Source organism: Pseudoliparis swirei, chromosome 9 (genome assembly GCF_029220125.1).
Source record: "Pseudoliparis swirei isolate HS2019 ecotype Mariana Trench chromosome 9, NWPU_hadal_v1, whole genome shotgun sequence".
Lineage (NCBI taxonomy): Eukaryota > Metazoa > Chordata > Actinopteri > Perciformes > Liparidae > Pseudoliparis > Pseudoliparis swirei.
Genome location: NC_079396.1, coordinates 20,426,477 through 20,448,503, shown reverse-complemented (window position 1 = coordinate 20,448,503; position 22,027 = coordinate 20,426,477). Strand labels below are relative to the sequence as shown.

The 22,027-nt window shown below is 42.9% G+C and overlaps 1 protein-coding gene across 5 annotated transcripts in view; it reads right to left on the bottom strand.

The window, feature by feature from the left end:
• LOC130200095 (membrane-associated guanylate kinase, WW and PDZ domain-containing protein 3) overlaps window positions 1–22,027 on the bottom strand; it is a 42,060-nt gene that overhangs the window by 18,427 nt on the left and 1,606 nt on the right. For 4 of the 5 annotated variants that reach the window (XM_056424067.1, XM_056424069.1, XM_056424070.1 and 1 more), the window contains exons 1-5: window positions 21,881–21,953; window positions 13,339–13,628; window positions 11,477–11,593; window positions 6,047–6,166; window positions 3,863–4,036 (exon numbers count right to left, since the gene is read on the bottom strand). In XM_056424067.1, coding sequence (XP_056280042.1) covers window positions 3,863–4,036; window positions 6,047–6,166; window positions 11,477–11,593; window positions 13,339–13,628; window positions 21,881–21,906 — 727 coding nt within the window. In that variant the 5' untranslated portion in view covers window positions 21,907–21,953. Of the gene's footprint in view, window positions 1–3,862; window positions 4,037–6,046; window positions 6,167–11,476; window positions 11,594–13,338; window positions 13,629–21,880; window positions 21,954–22,027 lie in introns of those variants that run through there. The other variant, XM_056424068.1, reaches the window with a different exon arrangement.

Here is a 22,027-nt window from a genome sequence, read left to right as displayed (position 1 = left end):
TCCCTCAGAGTGGACCCAGATCTGGCCTCCCTCACTCATGCTTCCAGACTTCGTTCGAGAGTACCCACTCTTACATTCCAGATCCCAAAGCAGTGCAGCAATGATGCCATCCATGAAGCTACCTGTCACGGAAGTTGAGACGTGCCAGAAAGGGAATGCGTGGGTGTACAAGCTGATGTGGAGAGGATGAGCGGAAACAAGGAATTGTTAGCTGTAAAAGCTTACAAACAGAGGAGACACTGCTAAGAGGTGCAGACAGAAGAGTATGGTCTCAACTCTGGCCAGTCAGGACAGAATATACAAGAAGACACTTTCCACTCTGCTTTTGTCTTCTCTCAACTTCTTCCGAACGCCTCACGTCTCGCTCTTCACGATCCCACCCTCTTCTTAAAAACCCCTTACGATTATTACTCCACTGATTCAGTGCACTCCTTCATCCTAACCGGCCATCCTTCCGCTTAACCAAGTCATAAGACCAGCAAAAAGAGGCAAATGTCATTAAAGATCTGCTGTCATGAATCCAGCATTTCATGTGTCCCAACATCATCGTCACCCTCTGTGCTGCTCTCATCTCTGCTAATCAAGTCTGGGCAGTTCATTCAACAACTGTGTAAATCTATGAGAAGAGACAAAGTGTGGCCGAGGCACAAGCGGCTTTGGTGGCCAGCTTGTCGGTGTGTTGTTAATAAGTGTGTAGGCTTGCTCCAGCCGGTGGCGATTAAGACCTCATCTCAATTCACAAGCTGATGGATCTTGCCGATTCATTTCATCCAGTGACACACATTTCGATGGATTTTACAGTGGTTGACAGTGGTTGATCGATTTACGTCAATAGGATGACTTCATCATTTTGAAAAGCTTCTTCACCCCATACCAACATGATGAGGAGACCCAGCTTCACCAGGATCAGTCATTCCCCAAATTCATCTCCATCATTTATTCAGGATCCATATTCATTTTTCCACAATTGTTTTGATATTTCCACAAATTCCCTGGGTCCCAGGATCCAATGGTCATCTTGACTCAGGGATCGCCGTCGTCGACAGTCAGTCGAAGAACCAAGAACTAGAATCCGCTCTGCGCGAACCTGAGGAGAACAGACCACCCACGCAGGTTCCCATGGGTCCGGATACACACAATACCACATGTCTCCCTCTCCAGTCCATCCTGTCCATTGTTCAGCCTCCCCTCTCTCCACTTTTCTTGTCCAGGTCCAGAGATGGTTCCATCGGCATGCCATGATCATGCGTTGTCGTTCATGATCAGGGGAGCCGCCAGAGTCTGGGCAGTCTTGTTCAGCTCGGATGCGAAGTTCAGCCGACGCGTTGCGGCTGGTCGCGTCGCTCCCAGGTCAGGCCCAAGGTTTGGTTTTCTAAACCTTTGTGTCACTCAAAGTCGCCCTCAAGAACACGCCTCAAAGATTTGGCCAAGTCCACCCAGTGTTCAGAGTCATCAACGTCCAAAGTCATCAACCGAGACTTGTGAGGGTGCCCAGGACCGTGACAACGTTTAAATTTCCAACGTTTCGTGTTGTGTGAGTGTGTGAGCACACCTCACCCCCCTCCTCCCCCCACCGCCCCAGTTCTTTGAAAGGTGACGCGTTACAGTCCGTAAGCTACTGGGGAGGGGCAAGTAGGGAGGGTGGGCCGGAAGGGTTACGGTCCGGTTATGGTCCTGAGGCTAGAAGCTGGATATGCTTTCCATCGAGACTTCTTATCCACGACTCAGCTTACACAATCAGCCTGGGAGGGGAGGAGTTGGCCCTAGAGGGTAACTTTGTTGTGCACCGACAGATAGGGAGAGGTTCATTCATATTATCGCTTTCTTCTCTCATTCCTTCCTTGATTGTTTGTTTCTGTCATCACACCTGTCTCCTATGCTCATCAGTGTCAGCCTGATTGGTCCCACCTGTGTCTTGTTACCATGTGTTTAAATTAAATTCTGTCCCAGTGTTCCCTTGTTGTTCGTCTGGTCTTTTGCCATGATCAGGTCGGGGGGGTTTGTTTGAAAAGTTTTTGATTTGATCACCTCGTGAGGTTTCATTTGTTCACGGCAGAAAGAAAAAAAAAATAAAGTAACAAATACTTTATCTTCTTCTCCCGGTCGCAATGGGGGTCCCTACTCTAAGTGTCTGAGATCGTAACAATAGTATCACTCCAGGAGATGACTCAGCAGAGGTCAGGCTGTTGGATGGCTCTTAAAACGACATCCTGCCTGAATCCTAAATCCACTCCTCCAATCCAGGCCGCCTGCTGGCCTACCTGCCGGTTTAGAACACCTGCGTTTCTCACCTCCCACTCTGCCCACCTCTCCCTTATCTGCTGGACCATTCTGGCTCCCTGCCTGCACCTTTTCTAACACTCAGCCTCCCTACCTGCCTCCCTCACCAGCCTATGTCGTTGCCTTGCTCCCTTACCTTAACCAGCTAATCTCATACTGGCCTTCTGTTCAGCTTGTGTGTTCTTGATTCTTGTTGCCATCCCTTCTCCAACTCTCCAACACTGCCCTCATGATTTAATCTACATAGATGATTTGATTAACAGTGGCTGAAATTGCAGTTTTGATGTACTTGTACTGTGCTTCATGACTTCTATCTCATGTTATGCCATTTCATAACATATTGTACTGGTTGTTGGCTTGTGATCTCCAATAAAAAACACTGATGTTGAGACTCTTAAGTCACATTTCAGATTTTTTTTAACCAGAATGCCATCCTTGAGACATTACAGTTTTTAACATCTCAGATAATTATTTATTTAATAACTGTTATGGCCAAAGAGGTCAAATTAATAAATATGTCAGTATGTGTTCACATCAACAGAATTAACACACATGTGTCTTCTTTCTAACCTCCTTAACCTGGGTCTTTTATTTCATTTTGACCCGAACACCACCCCGACCCCCTATTCCATTATTCCCCATTAATTATTTTTTAATGTCAATTGTTTCTTTCGTGTTTCAACACACAACAAACAAACAAAAAACTTAAAACTCACAAAAAAAAAACAAAAAAAAATAATTTATTTTTTTTTTTGGTTTTTTTTTATTGCAAAAAAATTGGTAAAAAAGGGTAGTGAATGTAAAGAATATAGAGGGTGAAACATTGAATCAGGTCAAAAATCAAAAAAAGGAGGGAGAGGGTGTAATATTGATTCGGGTCAAAATGACCCTAAGGCAACACAAGGGTTAATCATCTCACCATGACCATCTCTCTGACTCACCTTTGTGGGGAACTTGACAACCACGTTAGCGACCACTGGACTAAACAACCATATCAGTCACGGGGGACATTATTCTGCAAGACATTTTCTCATAATACTTCTGTTGTATTGATACTTTTACTTGAATAAAGTATCTGCATACGTCTTCGACCACTCGTGATTAATACGCTTTTTCCCACTTCTAACATAATAAACAATATCTGGTACAATGAGTCACCATCACATCTAAAATATATATATATTTTTTTAAAGCATCCGTACTGACTGTGTTCAAGCTATTCCAGTGACACTCTTTCTGCTTCCTTGTCACATGACTTTTCGAACACCTCATGTGTGCATATCTGCTTACCTCCCTGCTTGCTCAGCCTGTCCTTCCTTTGGAGGTGATCCAGCAATCGATGAGGCCACAGCCCCACTGAGAGTTTATAGCATACTAATCGTGATCATGATTGATTCATTTTGGGTATCAGAGACTGGAGCTATAGATATAGGGGCAATGCAGTATTTAGCAGCTGGCTAGTGTGCAGGCCTTAAGAGATATATGTTTATATACGTTTGACTTCACAATGACGAGACTCCACGATGTACGTCTGGCCTTGCCCACTCATCTTGTCATCTACACCAGGTTCAGATGTACTTACCCAACAGACCTGAGTCTTCCTCACTGTTCTCTCCATCCTCTGCCGACTTCTCCAGGTTGTTGAGGGATCTGCTGCGTGTGCAGAAGTTTCTGAGCAGGTTGCGATGTTCCTGATAGGTGATGGGCGGGCTCTCTGCGCTGATGTGAACGGGCCGAGGTGTGCCGTAGTAGTTACCTGAGACGCGAAAGGACAGGGGAGAAAGGCGTCTTGAGAAACGACATTGCAGTTAATGAACACAGCGAACTATACGATTGTGTGTGAACGCCCGGTGTCGTCATGTAACATTTATAGACATTAACCAAAGGTGGTCAGTGACAACACACAGTCTGGATTAACATATTACGTCATTATGCACATGAACAGCACTACACGCCTGTATGCATGTCCATTATGTCTCCTCTGAGAACATCTACTGTGTATATATACAGTATATTCCCATTTCTAGCCATCTGCTCCTGTAACTAAAGAAGAAATTAATTAAATTACTTCCATCCCTCCATTCGGTGCATGGAGATCCAAATGGGTTGAGGGGAAACATTAGGTGACTGAACTCCACAACAAGGTCACCAGCCGTCACCATTTACTGCGGTTCCTGCAGGCTACTGAGCGCACAGTGCTGCTGATACTCCCGTTTGCTTTACTGAAGCGATGTCAATGTTGCATGGAAGGCAAGTCAGAATGACATTTATTGCCCCCATTACACTCTTAGAAATGATGGATGCTAATGTATGGACGCTTAATAATCAGAGGCAGTACTCTGACCCTGAGGGTGGGAGGAGTCTGTCTGCAGACTCCTCCCTGACGGCATTAATAAGCTTTAAGAGATGGCAACTGACGATCCCTTTATGAACTCGGTAAACCTCATTTATAAACGCTATACCGGCTCTGTTCAAATGTAACCAAATGTATGGTCAACATGTTTTATCTTCCCAGGGCCAGCGGCATACATTTAGTTCGATGTGTATTGGCTATAGACTGGTCTTAAGATTGTCAGGTTAGACCAGTCTAATAAAACCTGTTGCACGTGTATTAAGACTGACTTTGAGGGAGGAAGGTTAACCAGCGCTCCCCCTAAAGCTGAGGTGAGAGCGTTGACGCTGCATAACAATGTGTTTTATCCAAAGCGACTTACAATCCTGTCACATTCATACACACATTCAGACGCAGCTACAGGGAGCAATTCAGAGTTACGTGCCTTGCTCAAGGACACATCGACTAGGGCGGGGATTGAACCTCCAACCCCCTGATTGAAAGACGGACCAGCTAACCACTGATCCATAGTCGCCCCAACCTTTGTTCAGTAATGTACCCCCTGTGAAATATGTTAACAGCCATGTAGGCTATACCCCCTAACCAGCACGACACAGAGCTGGGCCATCAGTGTCTGATTTAGAATATAATATATCCAATTAAGTTCATGAAGTTACATTCATATTGAATTGAATATTCATTTATTTTTTAATGGATACAAATTTTAAATATATTTAGAAAAATCTCTCGTACCCCTTGGAGTGCCTTCATGTTGAGAACACCGTGTTAGAAGCTCTCGTTTCTGTTAGCAAACTATTTCAACTGTTTATCAATTAATGTTACTTTTAGAGAACCGCTTCAACTTTTAGAGAACTACTTTAACTTTGAAACATTATTTTGAGCTCACTATTTTAACTGTTCATCTATTGCTTTTAGCTATTTTTCGGAAACTATTTTCCCTGTTTAGCTAATGTTAGCTAACTTTTTCAACTGTGCTTCTCCATTATTGGGGATTTTTGCAACCGTACCACATTCTTGAATTCTTTCGGAATATTTTAAATGGTTATAACAACTGTTGGATTAATGCTATTTACCTTTTCCTGGTAATTGTGTCTGTTTCTCCTCTGTGAAATGTCCTGTTTCATACGCATTGGTCTTACATGTGTCACTCCTATGGAAGCTTAATGCAACAGGTACATTTAAGTCTATTTTTAGTCTGACTTATAGCTATATTTAAGACAACGTCTAGATCTATGCATAAGCAATTGGCACTGTGGAGTCTTCATCAACCTAAGATTAACAGGCAATCAGCAAAGAATCCAGGAAGTCCCTGTTTATATCCAGGAAGTAGCGGGCACTTGTGAAACCACAACCGGACATTTTTACCCTTTTTATGCATTGAAACCATAATCAGGCCTGTTGAGTCAACCTCACCTTTGAACTTTCCACTCTCAAGAAGTGCTCCCAACTCCTCCAAGGAGAAGAACTCCTCAATGTTGACAAAGTTGTAGTCTATGCCTGAGATTTCCCCATCTCTAGGCTGCCTGGTTGTACCTATAGGAGAGGCGGACAACAGGATATATTATGTCACACATCTGAGCCACGAGGATAGAAATACCGCTTACTCAAGCGCGGATGACATGTCAATTAATCACGGCCTTTTCCTCTCATCGTGGGACATTAATCTTTATTTAGTCTTTAAATAAAACAACAATCTCAGCAAACTATAAACAGTCCAAGCATTACAGGTTGGCAAATTATACAGCGAGAGTACAACAACCTCATAGATCTCTTCTGTTTTTATCTAAAGTTATGAACAATCTTAAAAGGAGGTTAAAATCATAATTTTATGAAAACGATTATCGAGTGACCTCTTCGATTACAGCATTTGGGTCTTGATGTAAAGTCAGTCGCAGGTCAACAGAGCATCTGCCCACAAACCAAAATGTGCCCTTCGCTATGAAGAGCCTGATGATGACGTAGACATTTACTAGATGCCCTTTATAATGAAGGAATCGCTGAGAAAATAATTAAACACGAATGAGACACTGGGAAAGTCTTAAAGTCTTTCTCACTATTGCAATGATCTCATTAACCTTGGCCTACAATCCACACAATGCCAATGCACACATTATTATGGTGGCACAATGTTTTCTGTGTTCTGACCAAGATCGTCTCGCCATTAAATACATGTCCAGACATGTAGTGTGAAATATATCACATTCTTACACGACTCATCATGTCAAACCTGATGGAGTGATTTTCATTTGCAAATTAAACTACAAAGCGCCCGTTCTGACCTTGAGACAAGCAATTACTTTCCCCGAGTCAAAATCCCACCAAGCCCAAACTAAATACAAATCTCCGTCCTTCTCCTGGAGGACCACATGTGATGTCAGTGACGGCAGGAGGGAGTCACACCCACATACCCTGTAAAGCCCATGATTAATGCACCGCTGTCCTGGAAGCAGCTCTTCCAGCCACAATGACACATGCAGGACTGCACAGAGCATGCACGCAAACACACGTAGGCTAAAAATAAAACCCACAATGAACACTCACGCACACTAAAGCCAACCTACAATTGTAGACACACAAACATTAGAGAGCATGAGGCATCTCCATGAGTCTGACCTCTACTTCCTGTAGAGCAAAGTGAGTTTACTGTATACCATGTGTCTCGATCGGCCACAAAGGATGAGGCACTGGCCTCTAATTATTTTTCTGGCAGTTACGTATATTTCTGTTTGCTCGGATCACAAAAGCCAATGCAAAAAAAACATGATGGCAAACGTCTACACAAAGACCTAACAGGAATCACAAAAACATTTGTATATCTATTTCACTATTTAGCTGGAAGCTGGGACATCAGAATGTTTGGCACTTTTGCATAAATAAATGACACAACCGCCTGTTAAACACTGATTAATTTTCTGTTGATGGACTCACAATGAGTTTTCCGATGCTATGCTCTGTACTTCCCAGAGGCTCGACGGTCGTCTCCAGAGAAATTTGAAACCTCACTTCCCGGCTCATTATGACACTGTCTGGTGCTTTGAAGGGGAATTAGACAGGCTGATGTGATTGCGCCATCATTATAGCTCGCAACAACTCCACCTGCTGATACTGAGCGATGAATTCAATCCACTTTGTGCGGCGCTGCAACGAGGTTCAGTTTGCGACACACAAAAACGCAGATTTGTACTGAAATTAGAGGTCTCCGTGTCTAATTAAAGATCTGACGGCAAATGTGATGACACCAGACATGTGGGTAGATCTTCACCTCCCCTCAGGACACACAGTATCTCTCCAGCTGATATGGCGCGACGCAGGGATTCATTATCTATGCACCCTCCTAGGAAATATATATGACATGTCAGCGGGGGGGACGGGATAGATTATTGACATCTTCTTCTTTCCCGCCTGTCCCTGTAGGCGCCGCACACTGATCCCCGGGGAGAGGGGTGAGGTCGGGATTGAAGAGGTAATTGCACAGAACTCGGTATCAACACCCAGAGAGAGCTGTCTGTCAAGATCGTTGCACACAAATAGCTAACAAAGAATCCCACAGTTGAAAAGGCCACAGACGGTCGCTGCCTGACAAATCCAAAGCGAGCACATGAACTAAATGATGATGTTTCGTATCTCTGACTCACTCTGAAGACAATTAGAAAAGTCCTTGATGGAGGAGGCTGAGAAACACAGACAGCCTTGAAAGCATGACATTGGCTCTGAATCATCCAAGGGCACATGTACAAATGATGTGTGCGATTATCCAAATATGGAAGGTCTTGCACACAGAAATGACTATATGTGAATGGGGGAACAAAAATGGCTAGTTTAGTTTAGTCATACTAATGTAATAGAAAGCTTTGCTATATAACATGTTTGTCACAAAAACACATGTACACAGTAAACACCCAGTCTGCTTCATGACGAGCACACAGCGCCATTAGTCTCCTCCCCTTTGGCACAAATAAATATTCACTTTTAATTGTATTCCCCCACCCTAGATTATTGATACTGTAGCCTGCATTTACTTAATTCTGTCATTCATTTCTATTTTGATGCACTGCCCTCCTGACTGAGCCGTTGTAATGATATTTATTGCATCAGTGCCAACTCCAACATCAGAGAACATTGTCTCATCAAACGGATGCAGGGACTGACATACTCTCTAAATAGCACGGCGATACTAAGCCACAGTTTAAGAAGAGCAAAGAGCATCAACATGTAAGAAAGGCCTCATTCTATCTTTGCTTCCTTATAAAGTAGTATCACATTGAAAGACTGAAACTATGCTTTGTGAGCATTTGAAGCTAATTAGCTTGATCTCAGGTCATTTAGATTATCGACAAAATAACAAATTACAGCAAAGAGTCTCCTGAGACAGGAGGAACATACGTATGATCCTGAAGGGGGCCACAATGAGCCACTGATGAAACCTCCTCCTCAGCATCAAGCATAGCTGCCTCCTCAATGGAAAATAACAAAATGACAACAACAAAAAATGTGTCTCCTCTACGTCTACGAGTAGTCTGAGAATCAGACGTGAAGGTTTCCAAGATCTCTCGGGATCAAGCGAGTGCGTGCGTTGGAATCGGCAGGAGAACAACGGCATCTTACTGTGACATCTCCAGCAGATCAGAGGATTACACACTGGGAGGGCCGAGCCCGCCTTGTTGTCACTCGCACTAAAAGAAAGAACTCAAAGGTGGGAAGTTGTTCCCAAAGTTTGACACCACCAGCAGAGGAAGGCTGCGCTGCTTAATGTAGAGTATTACTGCATTGTGCCAATAAATACAGTGTTTACACCAAACATCGACCGACTGATTTTTCTAAATTAGAATATGCCAATCCTCTTTATTCATATTTTAAACTGGCTAAAAGCTCTATTATTTATTTGGACAATTTACTCCCTGAGCAGCTGCTGGTAGATGCACGCATGATGGGCGAAGTATTAAGAAAGCTTCATAAAAAAGAAAGCAGCAATTTTAACACATGAAGAGAGACAGTTTTATCTTTCAATGGACCGTCACGTGAGTTTTGACCAGGGCTGTGTGTCATGGTGGCAGACTGTCCACACATGACCTACTTCCTGGACTAAAGGAGAGATTAGCAACACGGCCACACAAGGTTAAGACTGCGAACACACGAGGTGGTCTGTCGCCTCCGTATCTAGCACCTGAACAGGAAGAAAGAAACTAAACAGAGAATTACATCAGAGGCACAGATCTTTCTCAGAAAATCCCGACGCGGCTTCTGTATCCTCTCAAGTGACGTCATACTGGAGAGGGTTAAGATAGCAACAGATGTACAACAACTAGCTGCCTTTGGCTGCCATTGTGCTTGATTCATACGCATCAAAACCAAAGTACTTGTGCAGACTACGGGCCTCTGAGACAAAAGCTGCATTGATAAGAAGAACCTGTCAAACACAATAAGTCAAGTCAGTTTTTTGTTGTCACAGATACACACAGACACACACAGGTCAGAAACTGAAATATTAGGAGGACAACAACAACAACAACAACTATCATATATAATATAACATACACATACACACACACACTCTGAACATAATAATAACATATACATATAATAATAATAATAACTAAACTACAGACAAATGGGAGTAGTAGGTAGAAAGTGAAAGTATAAATAGAAAGTGTAAGTGTAAGTACAAGGCTGAAAGTGACAGTGTATGTAAGTGACGAGTGTAAAGTGTCGACCATCACATTTAATACCATCTTACCACCACCCAAACAAATTCAAAGCACAGGGGGGACGATTGTAAGGGTGGAGGCTGACAAGGAGGATAAACCCAGCAACAATACAGAGTGTTGCTATGGAAATGTAAAAACAGATTGCACATTAATTTTCTGTCTCACTTTTCTCTTATAACCAGGTCGTATAACGTGTCTATTTCTTTTCTCATTGTTTCTGCTTCCATACAGCGACACAATGAAGTGGAGCAAACAGTTCTGTGAGATTAGAAGCCAATTAACACCAATGCATTCACGCGGAGGTAACAACGAGGTGTGTTATTATTCATGGGGTCCGTAACTTAAAGAGTAACTTCTGTATTTTTCAACCTGGACTCCATTTTCTCACGTTTTTCAGAGTGACTAAAGGAGACAAAAACATTTGTATTTATTGTTATGTATACTACGCTACTAATGGTGCTGTTTTTCAGATTGTAATTATAAGCGTCAGATTAAATTATGGAAAATCCGACAAGTTAATAGAATATTATTATTTACTTTTCGCTTGATCTTATCAGTTTATTATTATATATTTCACTGTGGGAAGTCTCGTTCTGAAATCTGGCGTCACATCCACATTGTCAAAATTAGCTAAAAATTCAGCCATGACATTGACATTTTTTTAGAAAACACTAATCTACGGTTGGACACAACAACAAACAGGAAGCAAAAAGTAAGAAAGACGTTGTATCACTCAGTGGCAAAATGTAAGCAATTTTTAGGGGCAATAAACTGGCGGTGAGGAGTTTCGGCGAGCGATAACATTGCAGCCCGTCTGCAGCTCCAACCAATTAAAAAAAATCTTATCCCATTAGTCACTTTGACACACTGAGACATGGGGAAATAAGGTCCAGGTTAAAAAATACCAGAATTACCCTTGAAGAGAGATATGCCTGGATTGATTAATATCATGGGCATGATGAAGATGTACTTAAAATATGTCTTAAATGGGACACATACAGTATATGGGCACACAACCGCAAAAGATCTGCACAGGAGACTTAAAGGACGTACTGAGACACAAAATATAAAAAGTCAAGGTATAAAGAGAACAACTATGTATTGAATGCAGGGAGAAAATCACAAAAAGGGGACTCACAAGGTACAGCGCGGAGGTAGAGGTTCTCTCGGATGACCTGCTGAAGTTGGCTGTCCACCGAGCCGGGTGTGAAACACTTGCTCAGATACAACCTGAGATCCTTGCACAATGTGGAGCCTGAGGGAAGGGCAAAGACACAAGTGTGGCAGGGAGAGCAAGAAGTAGAGAGAGAGGAAGAGAGCAGGGGAGACATTAAGAAATCAGCTCAGTAAGCACAAGCACTCTGTTACTGTATGTTCACTCGAAGATTTGTTTGTGGCCCCGTCAAATAGAGACTGAAGTTTATTTAAATCTTTACTGCTGCCAGGCTTGATTTAACACCATCACTTGACAACCGAGGCTTTCACATTCACGCCTACTGATCTGATTACACCTCACATAGACCCCGACTATAACATGTGTTTACCCGACCATCTCGTGCGTATATTACAACCTGTGGGTTAATTGCTCCAGACACAACAGTTGAAGCTGTCATCAGGCAGAGCTGCTCATCGCGGCTACGCTTCCTCTATCTGATCTCTCACTGTCATCTCAAGTGCTTTACGGCCTCTGATGACAGGTCCCTCGCTGTTATGGATTGGCCGAGAGCATCTTTAGCTTGACAGACGACCACTCCAGCTATCCACACACCTGTCACCCCACCGTCTGGTACGGCGGCTCTGCCCAGTAGCAGACTCAATTGTGTGCTATTAAAAAACGTCACAGCGGTATTACTTCATTGCTGCAGGCGGTCATCTGCACGTGCAAAGAGCTGAACCTAGCCAGCTGCCTTTTAGAGGAAATGATGGGCTTTTGTTCATTAGGCTATAAAACAGCCGCCGTTGAAGTATGTTGAAGAGCAAAAATCTGATCTCACCATCAGCTCTCTGAAACATATGGGCTACCATTATAGCAAGGCAGGAAGGTGTCAAGGTTAAAAGAATACAAAGAAGAGCTACGAGGGCAATGCTGAAACCACCGAAGGAACCTTAAAACTTGATGGACAGATCGTATTACTGCTCGACGGCTTTTTGTCCACAGAGCACCAGGATTAGAGTTGAAACCTTTAAACCTGCGGCCTGCCTCTGGGGAATGCAGCCTGGTGTCCTGTATTTGAGAGGCTGGAATAAGGGGACTTGTAGTAGGAGTAGGAGGGGGTGTGGTACAGCAGCACGGTGCATCAGCTCATCCATCACTGTCCACACTACAAGCAGTCAAGCTGCCCAGGGAGGACCGGGCCGACTTTAGAAATGATAATGGATCTACCAGCAGCAGAGAGACCAGGAGCAAAGGTCCCCATTAACACCCTGCGGCCAAATCAGCTATCAATCTGGCAAGCGAGGCCATCGGGAGCGGCGGTCCGGTGACACCCCGGTGACATATTGCTTTCTTCAGAGCCAACAAAGACATCCGTTCAGCCTCCTGTTCTAGACATCAAGGCCTCCCACGGGCGACAGACAACTTCATCGCCACACTCTTGTCATGTGTCCTCCTCAAGTCTGACCTCCTACCCCCCTGTTGACCGATCACCTTGACATATCCGAGACTAATTGACGAGTGCAAAATCAGCATCAGAATGCTGCAGATTTGGCTCGGGAGAGTCAGCCGAGGGTTATTAAGTGACATTATTATGGATGGCAGATTGGCAGCCAGATTGTTTGGGTGTAGTCCGATGAAGTATAAGAGCAATGGTGTGAACGTAAAGAGTAACAAGTTTAAATGTCTGCAGTGTTAGGGAGAGAAGATTTAAGGCATACTAATACCATGCCAGAAGCAGAAGGAGAGGCCATGCAATCTGTTATGTCCAGACTGCTCCTTGACTGGATGCTGATTATTTGCCCGCCCATCAAAACAATGAGCCACAGACTAATGCTGAGTCATACCTGGGGACACAGTTTTGATGCGGATAGGATGAGGGCAGGAGTTGAGGACGCCCCGGACATCTCCTAATGTCATCCCCAACACCGGTGTCCCCCCAATCTCGAGGACGACGTCCCCCACTGTGAGCACGCCTCCCGGTGCCGACGTGACAAAAGGAAACTCGCCGTAATCTGCTCCTCCACCAATGGCGATACCCAGCTTCCCCGACGAGTCCAGCAATGGGACGAAGCTGTCCTGCACTTTGGAACGCCAGTGCAGCTTCTTCACCGCCGTCTTAGACATGGCAAATGAGCTGGAGAGGAAAGATGACAGGCTTGAAGGGTGTGCAGAAGAGAAATGCAAAAGTGTCAGTTACAAAACCATCTGAATGTCCTCTGACTTCCGGCAAAAGGTTGTTTTGCTGTGTAACCTTTGTCAGTTGTCGACGTCTGAGGTCTTGGGAGTCGGATTTAGCAAAGGTCATGAATAATTCCAGCTAAACGGGATAGGATGTTTTCTCTGGGAGCACGGCGGGCTGGAAGTCTGGAACAACACAACAGGTGGGAACTGTGACTTTGTTTTCTGCAAACATACTGCAGCACTGTCCGTTCCAAAGAACCCAATAGACAATCCCTCATCTTGATTGCGTTTGCTGCAGGCCGACTTTATGTTTCCATGCACACAACAAAGGAGTTAGTGCACATTCCAGCAGATCTTCAGTCACGTGGGGAAATCTACTGCGTGTTTGAATGATAGAGGTGCGGGTCATTTAATGAATGCACACACAGGTGACAGGTGAGCTAAGAACCTGTAGCTGAAATCAAACACTGCAGTACCTTTTGTATCTGAAGTGATGCGTTCAAAGAAATATTGATTGTGATAGATTTTCCTGGACAGTGAATATTTTTTTTAATTCTTCTTCTATTGTTTGCTCAATGCATTTTGCAGCAACATGTTTCCTTGGGAGCAGCTGTGTGTGTCTGTGTGTGTGTGTGTGTGTGTGTGTGTGTGTGTGTGTGTGTGTGTGTGTGTGTGTGTGTGGGCTGAGGATGTAGCTGACATGGTGAAGATTTGTTTGAGTGGACAGTGGCTTGACAGCTGTGATGTCCGGAGACGGCGGACGTTTCTCTGACATCATCAGAGCTGGTCTGTGTCACCTTGAAACACAAAGGACAACAGACGTCGGGAAACAGAATCCGAAAGACAAACGTGGCGTGTATGTTATAGATTATCAAATAAATAGTTTGACATTTTTGAATATGTTATATTTTTCTTGCCATGAATTAGATGAGAAGATTGATGCCACTCTTGTGTCTGTCCGTTAAATGTGAAGATGGAACCAGGGGACTGATAGCATAGCTTAGTATTTAGACTGGAACCGGGTGACTGTTAGCGTAGCTTAGCATGAAGACTGGAACCGGGTGACTGTTAGTGTAGCATAGGAAAAATTGTTTTCCCAAATGTCAAACAATTCCTTTAAACTTACTTTGGCGCACCTACACTGATGGAAATGTGCTCGAATGCAATATTCCTAATGGACAATCCTGATCTCCATTTCCATTGTGGTCAGGAGATTAGCAATTACACATCACACCAAGATCCAATCCTCTTAACATCTGTGTGACGATGACGACCCTCGGCAGGGTAGGGATGAAACGCCCCAAAGCTCCACTGAGTGCAACACCTAACCCGGACTGAGCAGGTCCAGCGAGCCCAATGAGCCTGCTTTAAGAGTGAGAGAAGGACAGGATGTAATAAGTAATCCATTTTACACTTGACTAGTCATTCACCTGGCAGGTCTGACAGGGATCCTCTTCTTCCGGCCTCCCTCCTACTGCTTGATTAAAAGTGGCTTTTTATATACGGAGACGGACAAATGGGGGCGAGGAAGGCAGGGAGACGGATTAGAAGAGAAAATGCAGAAATAGGATGAGAATGTAAAGTGTAATTTAGATGGATTGTATGTGATTTTTTTGCCCAGAGGTCAGATAGAGATCGAGAGGCGCAACACAGCCTGATGTTGGCGTAGGACTCACTTGTTTGACCTTGCAGGACTTCAGCTCAGGCCACAGCCAGAGTTTGGGAAACGATTGAGCTGGTTCATCGAGAACCCCAAAATGTACAAATCGCTTCTCGTTTCAAAGCCCGTCACTGTTGTCTGAGCACATTTGAATAAAACACGGTCGAACAAGTAGCTCTGTTTACGCTTATAAGCAACCTGAAATTACGCTTATCACTTCACCCTTGCCAAAACGTGCCCCGGTCCCTCTCTCTCTACCCCACTGTGAGACCTTCTGCGGTTACACCGTCGACCTGCTTCTCCAAAGCCGTCCAGCCGTCCACCCACACAGAAAACACAGTAATACCGCTTGCATCGAGTGTGTCGTGAGAAGAGAATAACAACCACAGCGTCCACTTTTCTCCATCTAATCACTCGCAACGATTTCCCATGTGCATCAATCCTGAACAATAATTCGGTACGCCGTGAGTCCCTTTGTGCTTTATCTAAAGATTTCCGAGCAGTTGGCAGTTATGATTAAAATGCTAAGAATAAAACAACCCATTGTATGACCCTGTCCTACACAGTCACAATGTGTGTCTACGTTACACGCACGGACGCAGTGCGTTGCCCCAGCTTCAGCCGTTGTCTTTACCCCCTGCGTCTGACGGGGGTTTAATGAGCTACGGCCTGTCATGTCCGCTGAAGCCCGCACTCGTCCCGCCGCAGACGCACCCTGACACTGCGCCGCTCTGCCGTTGGTGTTGATGCTGCAAACGGGCCACTGCACGCTCATCTTACTGTGTGCACTGAAAACACACCGCGAGGTTGCCAATGGCGGCTGGGGAGGAATGTGCCGTTGGGATCGCAGTGATCTAAACGGATAAGAGAGTCGTGTACTTCTGTGTTTTTGATGTGCAATAAATGCAATTTGGAATGTAATGTCACCTTGTGGTGGGGATGTTAAGCCGGTGTAAAGTTGACCGTGTTCACCATATTAGCTTAACATGTTCGCATGCTCACATTTGCTAGAACTGAATTTCCCCAAGAGGGATGAATAACGTATATGTTCTAATATCTTTTTACTTATCAATAAAGAGCTGAGGGTATTGATATATATATATATATATACACTACCGTTCAAAAGTTTGGGGTCATCCAGACAATTTCGTGTCTTCCATGAAAACTCACTTTTATTTATCAAATGAATTGAAAATTGAATAGAAATTATAGTCAAGACATTGACAAGGTTAGAAATAATGATTAATATTTGAAGTATTAATTTTGTTCTTCAAACTTCAAGCTCAAAGGAAGGCCAGTTGTATAGCTTATATCACCAGCATAACTGTTTTCAGCTGTGCTAACATAATTGCACAAGGGTTTTCTAATCAGATATTAGTCTTCTAAGGCGATTAGCAAACACAATGTACCATTAGAACACTGGAGTGATAGTTGATGGAAATGGGCCTCTATACACCGATGGAGATATTTCATTAGAAACCAGACGTTTCCACCTAGAATAGTCATTTACCACATTAACAATGTATAGTGTGTATTTTTGATCAATGTTATCTTTATTGAAAAAACAGTGCTTTTCTTTGAAAAATAAAGACATTTCTCAGTGACCCCAAACTTTTGAACGGTAGTATATACAGGACTGTCTCAGAAAATTAGAATATTGTGATAAAGTTCTTTATTTTCTGTAATGCAATTTAAAAAACAAAAATGTCATGCATTCTGGATTCATTACAAATCAACTGAAAAATTGCAAGCCTTTTATTCTTTTAATATTGCTGATTATGGCTTACAGCTTAAGAAAACTCAAATATCCTATCTCTAAATATTAGAATATCATGAAAAAGTATACTAGTAGGGTATTAAACAAATCACTTGAATCGTCTAATTAACTCGAAACACCTGGAAACACATTTTCAAATGTTTGATTTTGTTTTGCTGTTATAAATCTTTTTTTTTACTTGGTCTGAGGAAATATTCAAATTTTATGAGATAGGATTTTAGAGTTTTCTTAAGCTGTAAGCCATAATCAGCAATATTAAAAGAATAAAAGGCTTGCAATATTTCAGTTGATTTGTAATGAATCCAGAATGCATGACATTTTTGTTTTTTTTATTGCATTACAGAAAATAAAGAACTTTATCACAATATTCTAATTTTCTGAGACAGTCCTGTATATATATATATATGTATTTGCAGGTATTTGTTGTTACGCAGATTAGGACTTCGACCTGAGGATGGCGGTATAGATGAAAGGTCAGAGGATGTCACCAAGTTACCGTTCATCCCGAGGAAAACAAATGTAACAAATGTCATCCAATAGTTCTTGAGATAATTCACACACAAAAAAGTCAGGGGATCATGAACGAGTAGGATTCGTCATCTTGGAACCATGAAATAAATAGTCTCACAATGGTGAACCAGCCGTTATTGTGATCTCAAGAGCCATGTTTACGAGCATTAAAAACCGCATATGAATTACTCCAGATGAATTATATCCAGCCAACAACATATTTATCAGATTTAGAGGAGGACATGGTTTCAAGAATATCTAGCCCTATAAAAAGAATGCTCTATTGAGATTTCTGACCTGTAGGTCAGGAAAGAGCTGAGCAACACATATCTTGTTTCACTGACTTCCTCTTCAGCAACGACCTGCTCAGGATTTATTCAGCCTGCAACTCCCGGCCCTCCAGAGTAATTTCAAACCACAGCAATCTGCGAAAACACAAATCCTCTTGACTTCGAGGCTATTCTCGGGAGTTGTTTATTTTTGATTTACTCAAGATAATTGTTTAAATCAAAAGGCATAAAGCAAATGCTCAAGGCTATAGTGTGTGTCGTATAAGCAGCTGCACCCCACAGCGTTTTCTGTTTGAAATGCCTTTAGTCCTGAATTATATAAACACTCGCTTAAAGCATCCAGATATTGTTTTCATTGTCTGGATCATCAGAAATTCATTGCTTTTAACACAATAATTACATGTCCCTCTAAAAGAGAGACATACTGTAGTTTAAGCTTCATCTCAACAAATTTGACATCCTAATTGTTGCTCTGTAATAGTACCTTATTACGCAACAGTGATCATGTTAAAATGACCCCTATAAATAGCCATATTAGCGCATAGTCATGAGCGAAACATTTTCTTTACAGGACAGACTAGTAAACTGTTATTTCAGGTCGGATCTCGAGGGTCTTACTTTATTAAAGTTACACAGATGAGCTTTGCCATGGAGCTCAATAACTCAAAGTCAACTTAAAGCAAGGAATCAAGGACATGAGGGAATAGCACTTGACATTGGAGTGGAGAGCGTCTCGGAAGACCTTCAGGAGGAAAAAGGTCATGGGCAAAACACATCAATTAAGACGAGTGAATAATTTAATTGCTTGGAAGAAAGCTGCTTTGTTGTTGCGGAGAATAAGAAAACAACACAAACTTGTCTCAACAGATTTATCCAGCAGGGTGAAGTCCAACGTGAACGCCCTTCCGTTTGAAGCAGTATTTTAACACACATCCGCACGCCTTTACCCATCACTTCTTCACTTCTGCAGCTCAACACCTATTCCAATCCCCCCCCCCCCCCCCCCCCACACACACACCCAAACACCCACACACCCTGTATCAGTGGCATCAGCGAGGCTTTGTGGTGAAAGCTGTGACTGTCAGCTCTCGTGATGCTCCCCAATGTTCCTGATGTCTATCTCGATGCCGGCCCTCATCCCAATCAAAGCCGCCTCTCAGCTGGTCGCTCGCTCTCTGACATAATCGGCTTTGACCACAGCAGAGTTCGTGAAACTTCGGGAAAAGATAGGAAACTTTACCCAGGATCCGCTTCTGTCGTGAGATGTTGCTCTAATTCAACTCGCAGTAAATGTTTATGTCACTGAACAGCGGCGATCGTAAAAGCTTCCGTTGGTTTGATTTGGTGGAGCCATTGCGGCCTCTCTCGGCCACACTCGGTTCCCACTCAGATTGAAATCAGCCTGTTGAATTAGCTCAGCTAGAAGGCTCTATGATTTTATACAAGCTTATTTGGTATTGGATGCACGCTCACGGAAGATTCAGGAGAGCAAAGAGTTGTCTTTCCTAAATGTGAATTTTGGAGAATATTGATGGACCGGCTGCGTGTTTTGTCAGCCAGAGTGTGACCGGCATGCCGAATGGCTCCATTTGTCTCTGCAAGTGCAACAACTCAAGGTTCTTTATAAGTCTGGATAAGCAGACAGAAGTCGGAACGACTGATAGTTACATAATAAAGTGACCGCATGCCCTGTTACTGCATCACTAAAGGTAAGTTACATCACACTGTAAGAGAGCAATCATCAGTACATTATGTATTCATGTTAGTGTGAATTAAATTAAAACGCTAACAGGGATTTTGTTATTTGCTGAGTCATTATTGTAATCATTCAACAAAAAAAGAGTTTGCTAATCTTCCTTCTTGATCTATAAGTCTATAAAAACTTGATTCCAACTTCTCAGACAGCAACTGCCTTTTTCTTTTCCAACAAGTCCAAAGCCCAAAGATAGACAACTATCATCTGACTTATCCTCCCTATTTCATGACAACTTATGACAAGAAAAATAACCGATAATTGAATAATTAATTGCAGAAACATTATCTCATGGGAAAGCATTGTACTAGGATTGCAGCGAATGACTACTTTCACGATTGATTAATTAGGTTAATAAAAAGAAGAATCTAAAACATTTACGATTGGAAAACATGTCCAACAAGAACGTTTTAAAACCAAAGCTGACGTCTAGTTTACTGTCACAAAAGAGAAAAAAAACTGAGGAGCTGGAACCAGTAAAAGTTCAAATGTATGTTTAATGAATGACTGCATTTATTAATTAATTATCAGAATAATTTTAAATCCAATCTTAACATCATTAAACTTTCATGCATTTCCAATGATGATTTCAAGTTAGCCCTCTAGTGAGGACAACAAACCCTTAATTTGAACCAATCCAACATTTCAAGCATTAAGTTAATCTCTTAACGTTTTAAAGCTAAAGCTGACGTCTAGTTTACTGTCACAAAAGAGGAAAAAAACTGAGGAGCTGGAACCAGTAAAAGTTCAAATGTATGTTTAAAGAATGACTACATTTATTAATTAATTATCAGAATAATTTTAAATCCAATCTTAACATCATTAAACTTTCATGCATTTCCAATGATGATTTCAAGTTAGCCCTCTAGTGAGGACAACAAACCCTTAATTTGAACCAATCCAACATATCAAGCATTAAGTTAATCTCTTCACTCCAACCTAAAGTGAAGCACACAGCTCCTAATCCCAAATATCTTCTGAAACAACTGGTGCCATTAAATAAGATAAGACCGGTGGAAAAGAACGTTCTTATCTGACATCTGTGCCCTGACCTCTCCCACCGAACACTTCCAACAAACTGTGCGAGCAACGTGGGGCGCACTAAAGCTTCGACACGATGCTCACTCACTTCCAAATATAGGGCACGGGAGTGCTCAACACAACACAGACAGCAGTGGCAGATTTAAAAATAAAAGATTAAATGCTTGTGGGTTGGGAAAAAAAACGACAACAAAAACACGAAATATCTTCCTCTGACGTACAGGGTGGGGTACACACTCACAGAAACAGATCTCCGTATACAAAGTCAAGACATGAAAAAGCTGATGAGAAAACAAGGAATGAAAAATGGACATCCCATGTTCTCAAGGTCAAGACAGGGGGCACATTAGCGGGGCGTGTTGTGTACACACTGCTCTTCTTGAGGATCACCGCTGGATGACAACAGGTCCTCTCACTCAATCTGCCAGCGGCGGTTTTGAAGGGAAATGGAATAAAACAGAAGAATAAACACAGTCGTGGGTGCAGTAACCTTATGAAAGAGTGGCTGAAATCATAATAACAAAATGAATTATTCATGAGGAAGTGGTCGAGTTCTCTATAATGAGCATTTCTGTGAAGTCGCAGTTTGGTAACCTAAGCAGGCCTTTCAAGTTGTGTGTGTGTGTGTGTGTGCATGTAAGATAGTGCTGATTCAGCGGGGATGGGTGAAGGTGACCCTCGCCTGCTCCTGCTGCCTGTCTCACCACCTGATATTGATCCCAGTTGTCCAAGTCCGATCTGACTCTCGGATACATGGATTCATTGCCGTCTTGACATTTCAAAATATGGCACTGTGTAAATTGTAACTCCACAAACTATCATCGATTGGTTATTGATTTGCCTCCTCATTCAGAGTCTAACCACTTAACACCGTCTTATCCAATCCAAACTGAATCACGATGCACGGAGCCAGGGACACGAGCCGCAGTGCAAGCATGGGAATGTTGTTGAAATTTCACATCAGACTCCACATGAACTGTTGAGTACTAAGAATAGTGAACGCTACAACTGCAGAATCCAAATGCAGTGGCTGGGAGCAAAGGTTTGGACCACAGATGGGAGAATATGCCTGCGTAGCCCTGCCCTGTCAAGGGTAAACTGCCTTCCACACACAGACACACAGCTCACACCCACACACACACACACACAAATGCACACTTTGTTCTTACCACACCTTAAGACAGCGGCATGAATATGCATGATGCCGAAGGACACAGGAGCTTCATAATTAGACAATCAACGACTCCCAGGTGACGTGCATGACGACGACAGGAGGAGAAATGCACCTCGCTTCATCCTGAGAGCAGAGTCGTGTTCCTTC